General features: G+C 42.5%; 1 protein-coding gene across 2 annotated transcripts in view; it reads left to right on the top strand.

The window, feature by feature from the left end:
• The window catches only part of CDK15 (cyclin dependent kinase 15), a 92232-nt gene extending 82843 nt beyond the window's left edge, over positions 1–9389 (top strand). Inside the window, exon 13 of one of the 2 annotated variants that reach the window (XM_005676378.3) lies at positions 9274–9389. In XM_005676378.3, the coding sequence (XP_005676435.2) occupies positions 9274–9365 (92 nt within the window). In that variant the 3' untranslated portion in view covers positions 9366–9389. Of the gene's footprint in view, positions 1–9255 lie in introns of both variants that reach the window. The other variant, XM_005676377.3, reaches the window with a different exon arrangement.

Below are 16318 nucleotides of genomic sequence, written 5' to 3'. Positions count from 1 at the left end.
CTTCCTGGTCATCTGAAGCAAAGTCACCAACAGAGGGGCTCCATTGTACGTGTATGTGCCTGTGTGTGCGTACACATGCGGGCACAGGAGAGGGACCCATCTGTATTCCTCCTCTGTTCACCCAGCCACAGAGCCCAAATCTACTTTGACACTTTTAGAAAAATGAAAAGATGGAATCTTGCAGGAGCCTGCCTGCGCTGAGGGGGGAGACGAGGAGTGCTCACAGCAGGAGGGAAGTTGACTTTTCTTTATACATATAGGGGTTTTTCCATGCAGAGTTTAAATTATGCCTGATAAAAGGAGTTTCGTGGATGTTTCAGTTCTTTCAAATTCTCCTGGCTTCCTCCCAATTAAATGAGGTTTGTCAAAGCCACAGGGCTCTGCTGCTGCTGCCTCGGCCGACAAGCACTTCCTGCAGCGACATCTCGAATCCCCAAGGGAGAAGATGAAAGGGCCAGCACCAAGAGATAGGCGAAGGGGGGCAGATTGTGTGTGTGTGTGTGTGTGTGTGTGTGTGTGTGTGTGTGTACGCGTGCGCGCGCGTTTGGGGGAGGGCAGTGTGCAGAAACAGGTTTAGATACAGATTGACAGACAGGACGTGGACAAGAAGATGGGGAAAGCACAACTAACTACCAGGGAAACTGGAAAGAAAAATCGAGGAAGCGAGAGCAGCACTGAGGCCAGTTTGGGCACCCTGAGAACAGTGGCCATCACCACGTGTGACATGATGTCACCATGTCTTCTAAGCGTGCCCTCTCTTGGCCTGGCAGTGCCAGTCTACGTTTTCATTGTTCATGGCAATGAGCCTTTATTAAGGGCCTCCTTTGCAGATAGGGTGCACCAACGGGTCCTCTCAGTTCCCAACCCTCAGGGACCCAGAGTCCCCATCCCAGGGGCGGGCTGCTCCAGGCGTAAGGACTGTGCAAAAGTCAGATATGCTCTTGTGAGTGCTTTGTAAAGAGAGTTTCCCTGCCATAATTATGCAAGAAATTTTGCTCTCTGGTGGCAGTATGGAATCACTTAGTGGGTTATATTTGTATCATTTTATTATTCTGGCTTTATTCCGGTTGCAGGATAACAAAGTTGTCACTTTAAAATATATTCTGTTTCCCCTTTGATCTGGGAGATGCCAGCTCTTATTGTCTGCCCTCTGACGAAGACAATTTAAGCCTGAAGCCTGAGTCTGGGAACCGTGAGAACAGTGGAAGGACAGTCTACATCCCAGCAAAAGCGCGGCACCCAAATCCACCCTGCAAACGCCAGGGCTGTTCCTGTCCATCCATGTGTGTTTTCATGAAGCTGAAGTCCCAAATACCACTGTCCCGAGGCTGTGGAAGTAAACTTATGGCCAGAAGAAATTGATGGGGAAGGATCACTTGCCACAAAACCCAGGAATTCTAGGCTTAGTTCCCCTTTGGAGAGCAATCTTAAGTGGAAAAGCGTGATTACTAGAATGGCAAGCATGTGGAAATTTCTGCCAAGCGCTGACATCCTCCCTTATTGACTCTTGAACACCTGAAGAAACATTTGTGGAAGGAGAAATTATTGGTAGTCTCTCTCAAAACACACCCAACAGCAAGCTAATTGCTTTTGCAGATGGCCGGGGAGACGTTGTACCCACACAGCCATCGGCTTATGGCCACATTTGTGGCCCTCACAGCTGAGCCAGCAGTGCAGGACGTCAGCTGGGGCAGCTAGGACCTAAAATTAGGCCCTTGGCAACACTCTAATCTTAGCTGCAGGTTCAGCTTCTTCGTTTAATTCCCTTTGCCCTCAGCATGAACTTGGGCTCTGGGAAAAGAACGCTGCTTAATGATTTGAAAGTGAGGGGAGTAGAAAATCATTAAGTTGCCCCTTCTAGAAACTGGCTCCACTCAGTTCTTGCCAGACTTCCAAATGTTACCCTTGGAAAGTTAAGACTAATTTTGGAACGGAGCCATTTGGAACCAGACACTGATCCAGAAAAGTTTTTTTTTTTTTTTTTTTTTTTTTTTTTTTTTTTTTTAAATCTCGGGCAGTAAATGCCACGTGATTTAAGAGTCTGGTGCTTAAGCCATGGTCCTTGATCGTCAGAACATCAAAGGCTGCCTCTTTCTGTGGGTTGGTCCCATTTTGCTTTCCAAATCCCAGGCTTGAGCCTCTCCCATTCCTTCCTGGACTAAATCCCCCTTCTCCTTTAAAACAGGTTTCAGCATCTTAAAAAAATATTAAAGCTTAAAAGCTTGCAATTTTTTCACAAGTAATTTTGCAAAAACAATTTACTGGAGTCCTTTTTGTCATCACATACTTTGGTACCTGTAGGTATGGCATTGACCTCTACCCTGGAGAAGGAAATGGCAACCCACTCCAGTATTCTTGCCTCACGAATTCCATGGACAGAGAAGCCTGGCGGACTACAGTCCATGGGGTCTCAAGGAGTCGGACTCTACTGAGCAACTAACTAACACTTCATCACATCACTCTACTATCTATACTCTGGTAATTCATCAGCAGGCCTTATTCATTTTGCCCCCTTAAAAATCTGAGAAATTTTTTGTTTTGCTCCAATAATAGAACTTTCAGCCTTCTTTTAATAATATCTCGTCAATATATTTAAAGGTTCCTCAATATCACATTAGAAAGCTGGGTTCCCTTGACCTTTCTCTCCACATACACAAACCCCAGCATAGATTCTGTTTCTTTTACCTTTTAATTATTTTGTTTCATTATTCTATTCTGAACTTGTTCCAACTATTCTGCTTATCTCTGAGACTATGAACCCACCACAGGCTCAGGTTTCTAACAGAGTGGGAGAATTATTTTCCAGTTCATTCATGGAAGATTTGCTGAGGATCTATTAGATATGAGGGGCTTCTCTGGTGGCTTGGAGATAAAGAATCCACCTGCTAATAGGGTCACATAAGAGACTCGGGTTCAGTCCTTGAGTCGAGAAGATCCCCTGAAGAAGGAAATGGAAACCCACTCTAGTATTCTTGTCTGAAAAATCTCATGGACAGAGGAGCCTGGCAGGTTACAGTCCATGCAGTTACAAGACTGAGCAACTAAGCACTTGAAGATTAGATAGGAGACTGAAGGACACAAAAATGAATCAGTCTTAGACTCTGTCCTCAAAAAGCTTGCAGTCCTTAAGGAAATGAGACAAGAAGATGAGCAGCCGTAGACCACGTGTGAAGTGCTCTGGGAGTTCAAAGGAGGTGAGATTAAACTCCAGCTGTAGGGGCCCAGGATGGGTCTACGAGGTCTTGAAAGATGATAAAGTGAAAGTCGCTCAGTTGTGTCCAACTCTTTGTGACCTTGTGGACTATGCAGTCCATGGAATTCTCTAGGCCAGAATACTGGAGTGGGTAGCCTTATCCTTTCTCCAGGGGGTCTTCCCAACCCAGAAATCAAACTGGGCTCTCCTGTATTACAGGCAGATTCTTTACCAACTGAGGATCAGGGAAGCCCTGAAAGATGATGGGGCGGAAGGATATCCAGGGAGAGGAAAGTCATCCTCCTCTGAATGCCATCTAATGTCATCCAAAGGTGTCTTCTTTGTTATAGTGCAATCCTGACTCATATTCCATCCTAAGTTTTACTCTTTGTCAGTGTATGCCTTCTTGCAATGGCATTCAATTTAAACATTCTTTAACATGTACTAGAAAAGCTTAGTTTCACTGTTTGTGTGCTAATGATATCAAATCGTACTGTGTTTATTGCTTTTATTGTCTAGTCTAGTCAAAGTTTAACCAGAATATTTTGTCATTCCACAGGTTAGGTTTTAGAGGTTGGGTTTGGTGGGGAAGGGAGATTCCAAGCCAAGTCTCTCAATCCTATTCTATTTCTAGGAGTTTGTAATTTAACTCAGACCACTCTGTCTACACTCTTTGGAAAAGACTCTGATGCTGGGAGGGATTGGGGGCAGGAGGAGAAGGGGACAACAGAGGATGAGATGGCTGGATGGCATCACCGACTCAATGGACGTGAGTTTGAGTGAACTCCAGGAGTTGGTGATGGACAGGGAGGCCTGGTGTGCTGCAATTCATGGGGTCACAAAGAGTCAGACATGACTGAGCGACTGAACTGAACTGACTGTCTACTTTTTAAATCCTCCACTAATCAGTACTGAAGAAGCAAGCTAGAAAGTATCCTCTATAACACACTTCTTCACCTTCTATGCTCAGTGTTGTCCCCAGCCCATTTTAATACACTAGCATACAAGTTATAGGGTTGTGATTTGGCTTATGTGTTGTGTAGAGTTGCCTCGGTAGGAAAAGTCTGACTTAACCAAGTTCCTCAGCTCTACCAAGCTCTTAAGTTGGTTAAATTTGTTAGCATCATGAACTGAATCTCCAAATAAAGATAAATGCTTCAAGAAGGAGTTAGAGACCCTTTGACAAGAAAAGGATCTTGGGACTCACTGTTCTATATCTTCATTATATGGATGAGTCCCTAATACCCATAGAAGAAGAAGAATGTCTGCTATTTCTTGGACATCTATGTGTTTTACATAAATTCTCATTCAGTATAGATAGTAACTGGCAGGGATGGAGCTGTTTTCCTAATATTACATATTAAAAAATGGGGGCCAATTACTCAAAGTTATATAGCTAGTAAGTGGGAAAGGCAAGATTTGACTGTAGGTCAGACTCCCAAGCCACTCTCTTCCACTCCTCATCCTAGGGAAGATGTCACATGCCCCCAGGTAACATATTTAATATCTCACAACTAAGAGGACTCAATCTTATCTTTAATAAAGATTCAAACTCCTGATCTCTTCCTTAGTCTTTAATGTTATCTTGTCTTTGTTAGGGTTTTGTTTTGTTGGGTTTTTTTTGCGGTGGGGGGTGGGGTGGAGGTGGGAAGTAACACAGTCACCCTTGGGTTTTAAGATTTCTTAATCAGTGGTGGTTATTATTTTTTCCTTACTATTACTTATTCGGAGAAGGAAATGGCAACCCACTCCAGTACTCTTGCCTGGAAAATCACATGGACGGAGGAGCCTGGTGGGCTGCAGTCCGTGGGGTCACTAAGAGTCAGACACAACTGAGCGACTTCACTTTCACTTTTCACTTTCATGCGTTGGAGAAGGAAATGGCAACCCACTCCAGTGTTCTTGCCTGGAAAATCCCAGGGACGGGGGAGCCTGGTGGGCCTCCGTCTCTGGGGTCGCACAGAATCGGACACAACTGAAGCGACTTAGCAGCAGCATTACTTATTCAGTTTTGTCAGAAAAATATCAGGAATCAAATCCAACAGAAAATTGGGCAAACATATAAAATGGCAAATTACACAAAGGAAATGAAAAGAGCACACTAACACATGGGATAAATAGGCAGTCGAACTAGTGATTAAATAAATACAAATAACTGTTATAGTAGCTATTTTTCCCTTCAACTGAATGACTCCCGGTGCTGGGGAGGTTGTAGTAAGATGACTCTTTGCAGAAGGTGGTTTTAGTTCGGGCAGCCTTTGCAAAGCATTTTGCCATACCTACCAGGAGCCATAAAAATAACATTCAACCTTATACTCAGGTTCCTGGAAATCATCCAAAGAAACAATTGAATGGGGTTGGGGGGGAACCCTAGATGCATAAAAATGTTCATTGCAGTGTTGCCTATAATTTTTTTTTAAATAAAGAAACTAAATATTCAACAGAAGAACTGGTTGAATAGATACTATTATATTGACTCAGCATATAGTACTATATAACCATTTAAAATGGTAATCCGCAGGAGTGTGGAGTAGTATGGAAATGTTTATGCTATGACACAAGCTAAAAGAAAGTAGGATACAAAATTGCGTATTATAACGCACCACTGAAAATGTATTATGCATATCAACAAAACTGGGATGTAGAGTACAAAACTAAAAATGCTCTTCTAGTTAAAGGGAATGGTGGGTAATTTTTTCCTTTTTTCAGTTTTCTTTCATGTAGATGTTATATTGCCCTTAGTGTTTAAAGGAATGAGGTAAGACAAATGGTACAGGGAGTTCAAGCTCTGAATCGAGAGTTAAAGAACCTAAGTTTTCTTCTTTTCTCCTCCAGCATCACATGCATTATTGGCCTTCATAAATCTCAGTTTCTCAGTCTGCACAATGGGTTAACATTAGTTTCCTGTACCCCAGATTAACAGAATGTTTATTTTATACAGCTTTTAACTCACTGAATTCAAGAGTTCAATGTAAATGTGGTCCTGGGAGAATGAGAGGAGGGAGGGAGAGGAAAAGATAAATAGGCACTAATTAATTTTAAAAGGAAAGATCAGCTGCTTTAATCGGAAATGCATATGTGCTATGCCCCTAGTCAGAGTTTTAAGTGCACTCCGTGTTAGTTAGCAACTTCAGTTTAAAGTACTGTGTGATCCTTTGGGCTTTGAAGATATGAAGCCTATATACATACACATGAGCTAAAATTACCGCGCAGTCACGGAGGCTGTGTGCACTCTGAATGATTAAATGCACTAAGCAACTCCAGCTGATGGACTGATGATGTGCAAGAGCAGCGCAAAAACCACGTGACAAGGGAAATTACAAGACATTTAGAAATGATGGTTTAATTTCCAAGCTTTCTTTTCTACTTGGGCTTTCTCTTTCAGCCACAACAGGCTAGTAGAAGAGATTTGATTATCTTGTTTCCTGTGAAAGGTTATTTAGCCCCTCAATCCCATTAAGTCACTCTCTGCACTCCAGTGCACTGAGACTCCACCAGGTTATCAGCCCAGGAAGAGTAAATGGAGACACCAGGATCAGATTTCTAAAGGAAGGAAAGTTAAAGCGAAGTTTGAGAGCGGTGACAGCCAACAGCCAGGAGCTTAGAACTCAATTAGACTGAAAGATAACTCTCTCATTATCTCATTCCGAAATGATCTAAATACATAAGAATCTAAAAGTTTTAAATAAACTTGTCCTACTGACTGTCTAGATGACTGAATTTCCCTTCTCGAAAAAATTTTTAACACTCGCTTTTGTATTTATTTATTCTAAGCGCAAAGCAGCTTCGATAATTATGCTGTCAGATTCAGTAAGCTAATGAGCAGTCAGCGAATGGAAGGTTTTGCATTTGTGAGATTGCTACAGGAGAACCACTCGGCTGCTTTTTTCCTTTTTTCTTTTTTTTCTTCCCTCTTGTTTTCTTTTTCTTTTTCTATGAGTTGGGAAGGAGAGTCGAGCAGTCCGTGGCCAAATTGGAATCCCTTTGATTAACTGGTTGCTTTCCCAGCACTGTTCTGCCACACGTGTCCCCCCCACCCCCACCCCACCAATCCTCCTTCCCATCTCCTCCCTCCCTCTCTGTCTCTCTCTTTCTCTCTCTCCCTCCCTCTCTCTGTCTCTGCCTCTCTCTCCCTCCCTATCTGTCTCTCTCTTCCTCTCTCTCCCTCCCCTCCCTTTTTCTGCTCTCTCTCCCCCATCTCCCTCATTGGTGCTGAGGAACTGTTGATTTTGAGGGACATTTTTCATGTCACTGTCCCCAAGGCAAGAGGATGTATCTCCCTGAGGGAAGTTCCCAAAATGATTTGGACTTGAGCCAATTTGAGAGTTATCTGTAAAGCTTAATATGCACTGCTTATTTGAACTGTTGATGCTACAACAGGAGCTGAAAAGAAAGTAGAATACAAAATTGCGCATCATAATGTGCCTGGGAAAATACATTATGCATATCAACAAGACTTGATGCCTCCCCTTTCCAGTCTGGCAGATATGTAATTCCAAACCCAAGGAGTCAGGGTTTATCCCAGGCAGCTGAGACAGAGCAGGCATTGCAGGTTTATTTCTCCCCTTTTGGTGTGAGGAGCTTCCAGCAAACAATATTGATGCATTTTAGGCTTGTGGTGCACCAAAGCTGGGTCTTCTCTTTTTGTGAAGTTGTGCAGGATTTAGAGCAACTGGTCTGTGCAGCTTGTGAGCCTTGGAAAACGGGTGCCCAGGTAGAAAGATGTCCTGAGCAGGTTTTATCGATGTGCTTTCGTGACATGTGGCTGCTGTCCCTGGAGATTTTTCTCAGATGGTATCTGTGCTGATGCTACTAGCTAATAACAGTGGCTAGTTAACTAGTTAATAACTAGTTAATAACAGTTGCTACTAGTTATTAAAAATATAGGGTGTGGGACTCACTTGGTAGTCCAGTGATTAAGACTCCATGCTTCCACTGCAGGGAGCCCAGGTTTCATCCCTGGTCAGGGAGCTAAGATGCCACAAGCAGCAAGGTATAGCATGTGTATCTTATTGCACTGCTCTGGAAACCCCAATAAAAGCTATAATAAAGGAATTTAATTTAATTAATTATATATATAAATGGGCTTCCCAGATGGGCCTAGTGGTAAAGAACCCACCTGCCAAATGCAGAAAGACACAGGAGACATGGGTTCAATCCCTGGGTTAGGAAGACTCCCTGGAGGAGGGCATGGCAACCCACTCCAGTATTCATGCCTAGAGAATCCCGTGGATGGAGGAGCCTGGTGGGCTACAGTACTTAGGGTCACAAAGAGTTGGACATGACTGAAATGACTTAGCATACACACACACACACATATATATAGTATCAGAACAACCCAAGATGTTTGGCATGTATTATCTTCTTTAAACTTACAGCAATCTGCCCCGAAGTTTTATTATCCCCATTTTGCAAGTGAGCTCCTTAAAATGTTAACTTTTAGGGAACTTGGCCCATATCTTTAGCATAATAAGCACCCAGGAATAATACCCATTTAACAAACAAACAAATATTACCCATTTAATCCATTTATAAATATGCAAACTGCCAGCATTCTGAGCTAACCAAATGTATAATATACATATATTCCGCCCCCCATTTTTTAATTTACAAAAGTTACACTTTAGAGTCTATTTAAATAGATTGCCAAATGAATCTAATATAACAGAAATTTGAAACTTTCCAAAATGTATCTGGCCTAGCACCAGGCTCACTGCCGGTTGTCACTGGGACTCCTCGGCTTGATTCTGGCCCTTGTTGTTAGTGTGTGTGTGCCTCCCAGTTCTACTCCTAGTTTTACCACCCTCAACACCAAGCCTAATGCCTTACCCAAGTGTTCATCCAGTAAATATGCATTGAAATGAATTGAATCGAACAGAAGGCACTTAACAGCTATTCAGTAAAGTGAGTTATCTGTGAGTCAGTATAAGTTACTGGTGGATAAATCCGGCTCACATTTTGACATCTCTTTGGGTGACAAATATTACAACAGACATAAAAAACACACCGTGAAAAATCCCAGGAAATAATATGTTGGTGCTTTTCTCTTTTGTTTCCTACAGAGGAATCATTGTTTACAGTTTCAGGAGTGAGGCTGAAGCCAGAAATGTGTGACCTTTTGGCCTCCTACCGGAAAGGTCACCACCCAGCCGGGTTTAGCAAATGCTGGTAAAAAGAAAGGGTGAGATTACCAAGATCTTCCAGGTAAGTGGTTCCAACAGTGTGGGCCCTATGGATGGAACTGAAAGTTATTCACTATCCAGTGAAGACCTGGTTCCTGGGTTCAGAGACCTCTGTCCTGTGCCTGGCTCTTCATTCTCACTCTGGGCACAGAGGCCTAGGCTCCACAGGCTGTGAGAGGAGGTGGCATCAGCGTACATCAGCTCCTCCTCCCAGGGGAGGGACAAGACTCCTAAGATGACCCTTACATGTCATTGTAAGGCCTTGAGCTGATGCACTGGAATACAGGACTCCATTGGCATTTGCTGCTGCTGCTGCTGCTGCTAAGTCACTTCAGTCGTGTCCGACTCTATGTGACCCCATAGATGGCAGCCCACCAGGCTCCCCTGTCCCTGGGATTCTCTAGGCAAGAACACTGGAGTGGGTTGCCATTTCCTTCTCCAATGCATGAAAGTGAAAAGTGAAAGTGAAGTTGCTCAGTCATGTCTGACTCTTCGCGACCCCATGGACTGTAGCCTACCAGGCTCCTTCCTCCATCCATGGGATTTTCCAGGCAAGAATACTGGAGCGGGGTGCCGTTGCCTTCTCCGCCATTGGCATGTTAAGTTCCCTTAACTATGTAGTTCTCACTGTCAGCTGACAAGACAAAAATCAGAGGTCAGGGTGACCAGCTGTCCCCATTTGCTTGAGACCAAGGGGTGCCCCAGGATGTGGGATGTTCAGTGCCGAAACAGACACAGTCCTGGATAAACCAGGATGGTTGGTCACCATAGCGGTACAAATTACTACCTGGCTTGCCCCCAGGTGCCAGAGAAGACCTGATTCAGAGTCTAGCCCCACCTAGGAGGTGGTTTTGGAGGACTGTAAAAATCCAGTCATCACCACTACAGGCTTTTGCACCACTGGTTATAGAGTGTCCTCTCCAGGGTGCGCTCTGGGAACCACCAGGACCTCATGGTCCTGGGAGACAGGAGCCATCCACCAATGTCACAGACTCGGCTGCTCTCAGGAGTCTCCTCCATCAGCCCAGGGCAGCCCAAGCTTCCAAGGCAATCCTGAGGGACAGGGGTGCTGTGGAGGTTTTTCCCAGAGCTTCCATACCGTAGACTTCTGCTGATAGGCACAGGAAGCCAGGAGGGACAGCTCCTAAAGCCACCATAGTCCAGACATTCGTAGATCTTGTAGGAGCATTTCCACGGTGAGTAGAGGGGACAGTAATCTAGACAGAGGAGTCAAGATGAGACCCATGCCCAGAGCCAGCCATCCCTGTAGGTGACTCTGGCTATACCCCAGACTATACATCAGGCAACCACAGCTTGTCATGCTTCCCAACAGAACTTTTGGGGTCTAGATGGCAATGACTGGCACGCGCCCTGCACCACCCTTGCCCTAACGTCATTCGCATAGCAGGATTCAGTTCTTTGCCAGTTTCTCTATTAAAGACATATACACATCAAGAATGTCTGCCTTTTGGATTTTCTAGGATCATTGTGTTTAGAAATTTGGGGAGATCAGGGAAGTTTAGAATTATAGTTCTTCCTCAGCTATAATTCTGAAGTTTATATTTTGACAATATACAACTGGAATTACAATGCGCAATACAATAATAATATGGTATTTCCCAAGTAAAATATTTTCTAGAGCAGAGATTTTACTATGTAATTATGTCATTTTTAAACCCACTAGTTATGAGAGTAGGATGTACTTTAGCTACATTCTATAGCATGAAGGATTTGCCCTTGATAAAATTATCAAAGACATTGATGGAAATGGTCTTGGATGGTAGTGCTGCATAAGAATTAATAATTAATTCTATTGAGTTGTTATTTTGTTTTACTAAGCAGCCAGAAGGTAGGGAGATTATCCGCCTCTCTGAACTACAGTCAAAGAATCATTACCTGTAGGTGTATATTGGTCACAATAGAAAATCAATTAAAAGCAGCATGACAAACGTGATGCCTATGCCAGCAATTGAAGAAGCGAGAAGGCAGGCTGAATATGCATTGGAGTAATCTGATGTCCCTAGGCCTTCGGTACTAATGTAAGGAGATAAACCCGTAGAAGATGAACCACAATAAGGAAAGGCTGGAGCAATTAAACTGTTTAATAAATGGCTTGGGATGATCAAAATCTGGAAGTGCCAGAGTGAGGGACTAAAAGTGGTTTTCACATGGACACTTGGGGCCTGTAAATCTTTTCCACTAAATTGAATTTATGTTAAAATATTCACTTTTCAGGAGATTCAAAATGTAAATTGGGATATTAGGACTTATAACTAGCAGCAATGCCTGAAAATTAAGACTCTGAAAAGATCCTCAAAATGTCAGTTTCAGGTATGGAAAAAATGTACATTAACATCTACAATAAAGAAATAGGACTAAAATTTACTGGCACCATAACATGTGCCAAGCGCTTTACAAACAGTGCTTCAAAGCTTGATGTGTTTTGAACAGTTAGGGTGTGGTGAGGTATAACTATAGTTTGTACATTTGGAGATAAATTTTTATTATTTTTAAAGCTTTCTTAGGGAAAGCTTTCTTAGTTCTTATTACCAGGGTAAGATGCTACCTCTGTTCATATCTGTTATCAAGCTTTCTATCAATATCTATGTAATTCCATCAATAACTTTGCAACAATATTACACAGAATTTCCCCACTCAATCTGTAAGATGTTACTCATGATTTTCATTTTTTTATTCTTTGTTCACTTCCAGGGCTACTTTACTATTGCTTCAATTTTAATTTGCTTGAGCTTACTGCTGCTGCTCCTGCTAAGTCGCTACAGTCGTGTCCAACTCTGTGCGACCCCATAGATGGCAGCCCACCAGGCTCCACCGTCCCTGGGATTCTCCAGGCAAGAACACTGGAGTGGGTTGCCATTTTCTTCTCCAATGCATGAAAGTGAAAAGTGAAAGTGAAGTCGCAGTCGTGTCTGACTGTTAGTGACCCCATGGACTGCAGCCCACCAGGCTCCTCCGTCCAAGGGATTTTCCAGGCAAGAGTACTGGAGTGGGGTGCCATTGCCTTCTCCGGCTTCAGCTTACTAAGAAGCTTCAAATCTAACTCCACACTGGACCAAGGGTTTTATACCATCACCTGTGATGTGGAACATTTTAAATACAATGTCCAAGCCAACAGCGCTCAATACTTGAAGAAAAAGCAGTGAACAGTTATTGCTATTGTCATTTGCCTAGAATTTAACAGTGATTGGCTCAAAAATTAGACATAGACAGAAATCATCTGAGAAGAGGACTTCTGAATAATTTCATCCATTTTATTGTTTGATAGAGAGATCCTTGGGCCAGAAGAACAGGACAGATGGGGACAATTGAAAGACTTTGGAGAGAGAGCTCATGCTTAACAGAGGCCTGTCACTCCTGTGTTCACTTACGATTTTCCCCAACAAAAGAACTTCTGTAGCCAAGGAGAGGATTAGGCTAAAGTTTAAAAAAGCCTCCAGGGAAGGTGGTTTCTTGGATAAAGTTGTCAACAAAAGTACTTGCTGAAGACTCTTTGTTATGATTTCCTAGGGGGCGCCTCTTCCTTCGCTAACTGGATTATCAAAACACATCCCAGCTAGACTTCAGTAGGAGTTTGGATTGAGCTGCTGGTTAAAATTAAATTCCAGGCTGTCCTCTTCTGCTGAACTCTATTGTCTGTGATGATAGCAAAAGTGATGAGGAATCTCAGCTCTGATTTGATGGCAGAAATACGGAATAAAGGCCAAGATAAAGGCCAAGAGTTCCAAAGTAGTAATTCAAATCCTATTGCACCACACACTTGCATGTGTGCACACACATAAGCCTCATATAAAATGAGAGATCTGTCTCAGCTAACACATGTTTCATTTTCTACAATGGGTCCTTCTGAAAGAAGCTGGGGAAACTCAGATTACTTCATCTGAAGATCATCTACTCAGGAAATGTAGTAGCCTAGAAACCAAAGACCTCTATATGGCCTTTAGAAGAACAAGGAGGAACTAATTAAGAGAGAATTTAAAAATAGTACCTATGCACTCAAAGTCTGAGATGAAACTACATACAGATAGTCCAAAATAATCTTCTTTACTGAATATTCGATTTTAGTAAGGCATTTAGCAAAGCCTGTTCAGATATACCTGAAAGAGGGAACTGTGTGGGCTGGATGATGGGATGTGTGTGCTCAAAGAACAGTGGCCTTGCTGGAGAAAGGCTGGAAGTGGTGTGGTATGAGGTTCAGCCCTGAGTGCTATTCTGGTCAAATGTTTTTATTAATCACTTGAATAAAATCAGAGAAGGCATGTAATTTATTCATACAACTCATTAAAGTAAGTACTGTCGTCATTCATTTATTACTTCCATTTTACAGAAGAAGGAAACTGAGGCTCAGAGAAGTTAACTAACTCCTCCATAGTAGTATACCAGAGTTAAGGTACAGCTCTTAGGCCTGGCTCTCTTCAAGGTCGATGATCTTTCCAGTCATCATGTACCTATCAAATCTGTAGAACACACAACTCTCAAAGAAGCAGCTGATGTTTAGCATTGGATCATGATTCAAAAGACTGAGCATTGCTAAAAGCTGATGCGTACACTACACATTCGTTCTGGATTTAGAATGATCAAATTCCAGAACACTGACAGCACCAATGCTGCCAGGGATGTGGAGCAGCAGGAACCCTAATTATTGGTGGGAATGCAAAATTGTAGAGGCTGCTTTAGAAGACTGTTCGGCAGTTTCTTACAAAACTAACCACACTCTTAGATCCATTAAGCACGCTCCTTGCTATTTACCGAAAGGAGCTGAAAAATTATGTCCCCCCAAAATCTGCACACAGATGTTTATAGCACCTTTATTCATAATCCCCAAACCTTTGAAACAACCAAGATGCTGTTCTGGTTGAGGATCATCTACTCAGGAAATGTAGTAGCCTAGAAACCAAAGACCTCTACATGGCCTTTAGAAGGCCACATGCCATTCAGTCACAACATATGAATGAACAGACTGTGGTACATCCAGACAATATTATTCAACAGGAAAAAGAAATGGAGCTGTCAAGTCCTGAAAGACATGGAAGAAGCTTAAATGAATATCACTAAGTAAAAGAAGCCAGTCTGAAAAGGCTACATAGTGCATGATTACAACTGACAGTCTGAAAAAGGCACAACTATAGAGACAGTGGAAAGATTGCTGGTTGCCAGGGGTTAGGAGGAAGGGAGTGATGAATAGGCAGAGCACAGAGGGCTTTTAGGACCGGGCAACTACATATGATACCGTAATGGTAGATAACATCATTCGTTATAAATTTGTCCAGACCCATAGACTATCACCAAGACTGAATGCTGCTGTGAAACGGACTTTAGATGACAATGATGAGTCTGTGTAGGTTCACACAGTGTGGCATAAGTAGCATTCTGTGGGGGATGTTGATAATGGCAGGTTGTGCATGTGTGGGGGCAGGGTGTATACCGGAAATCTGTAACTTCTTTTGAATATTCCTCTGAGCCTAAAGTTGCTCTGAAAAATAAATACTGAAAAATTTTTTAAAACACAGAAAATAAAAAAGCCTAATGAACAGAAAGCCAGTACATTTCTACCATATTTCATGGTTTAATTTCTTAAAATTTAGGTTAAAAATGTCAACAAGTTAAATAAAGTTGTGACTTAGTGGATATTTATATTTAAAGTATATGAAAAGGCAAAATGATAGGATACTGAAAGAGGAACTCCCCAGGTCAGTAGGTGCCCAACATGTTACTGGAGATCAGTGGAGAAATAACTCCAAAGAATGAAGGGATGGAGCCAAAGCAAGAACAATACCCAGCTGTGGATGTGACTGGTGATAGAAGCAAGGTCCGATGCTGTAAAGAGCAATATTGCATAGGAACCTGGAATGTCAGGTCCATGAATCAAGGCAAATTGGAAGTGGTCAAACAAGAGATGGCAAGAGTGAACGTCGACATTCTAGGAATCAGCAAACTAAAATGGACTGGAATGGGTGAATTTAACTCAGATGACCATTATATCTACTACTGCGGGCAGGAATCCCTCAGAAGAAATGGAGTAGCCATCATGGTCAACAAAAGACTCCGAAATGCAGTACTTGGATGCAATGTCAAAAACGACAGAATGATCTCTGTTCGTCTCCAAGGCAAACCATTCAATATCACAGTAATCCAAGTCTATGCCCCAACCAGTAACACTGAAGAAGCTGAAGTTTGAACGGTTCTATGAAGACCTACAAGACCTTTTAGAACTAACACCAACAAAAGATGTCCTTTTCATTATAAGGGACTGGAATGCAAAAGTAGGAAGTCAAGAAACACCTAGAGTAACAGGCAAATTTGGCCTTGGAATGCGGAATGAAGCAGGGCAAAGACTAATAGAGTTTTGCCAAGAAAATGCACTGGTCATAGCAAACACCCTCTTCCAACAATGCAAGAAAAGACTCTGCACATGGACATCACCAGATGGTCAACACTGAAATCAGATTGATTATAATCTTTGCAGCCAAAGATGAAGAAGCTCTATATAGTCAACAAAAACAAGACCAGGAGCTGACTATGGCTCAGATCATGACTCCTTATTACCAAATTCAGACTTAAATTGAAGAAAGTAGGGAAAACCGCTAGACCATTCAGGTATGACCTAAATCAAATCCCTTATGATTATACAGTGGAAGTGAGAAATAGATTTAAGGGATTAGATCTGATAGATAGAGTGCCTGATGAACTATGGAATGAGGTTTGTGACATTGTAGAGGAGACAGGGATCAAGACCATCCCCATGGAAAAGAAATGCAAAAAAGCAAAATGGCTGTCTGGGGAGGCCTTACAAATAGCTGTGAAAAGAAGAGAGGCGAAAAACAAAGAAGAAAAGGAAAGATATCAGCATCTGAATGCAGAGTTCCAAAGAATAGCAAGAAGAGATAAGAAAACCTTCTTCAGCCATCAGTGCAAAGAAATAGAG

The sequence above is a fragment of the Capra hircus genome, chromosome 2 (assembly GCF_001704415.2).
Source record: "Capra hircus breed San Clemente chromosome 2, ASM170441v1, whole genome shotgun sequence".
Lineage (NCBI taxonomy): Eukaryota > Metazoa > Chordata > Mammalia > Artiodactyla > Bovidae > Capra > Capra hircus.
This window is presented reverse-complemented; position numbering and strand designations above follow the sequence as displayed.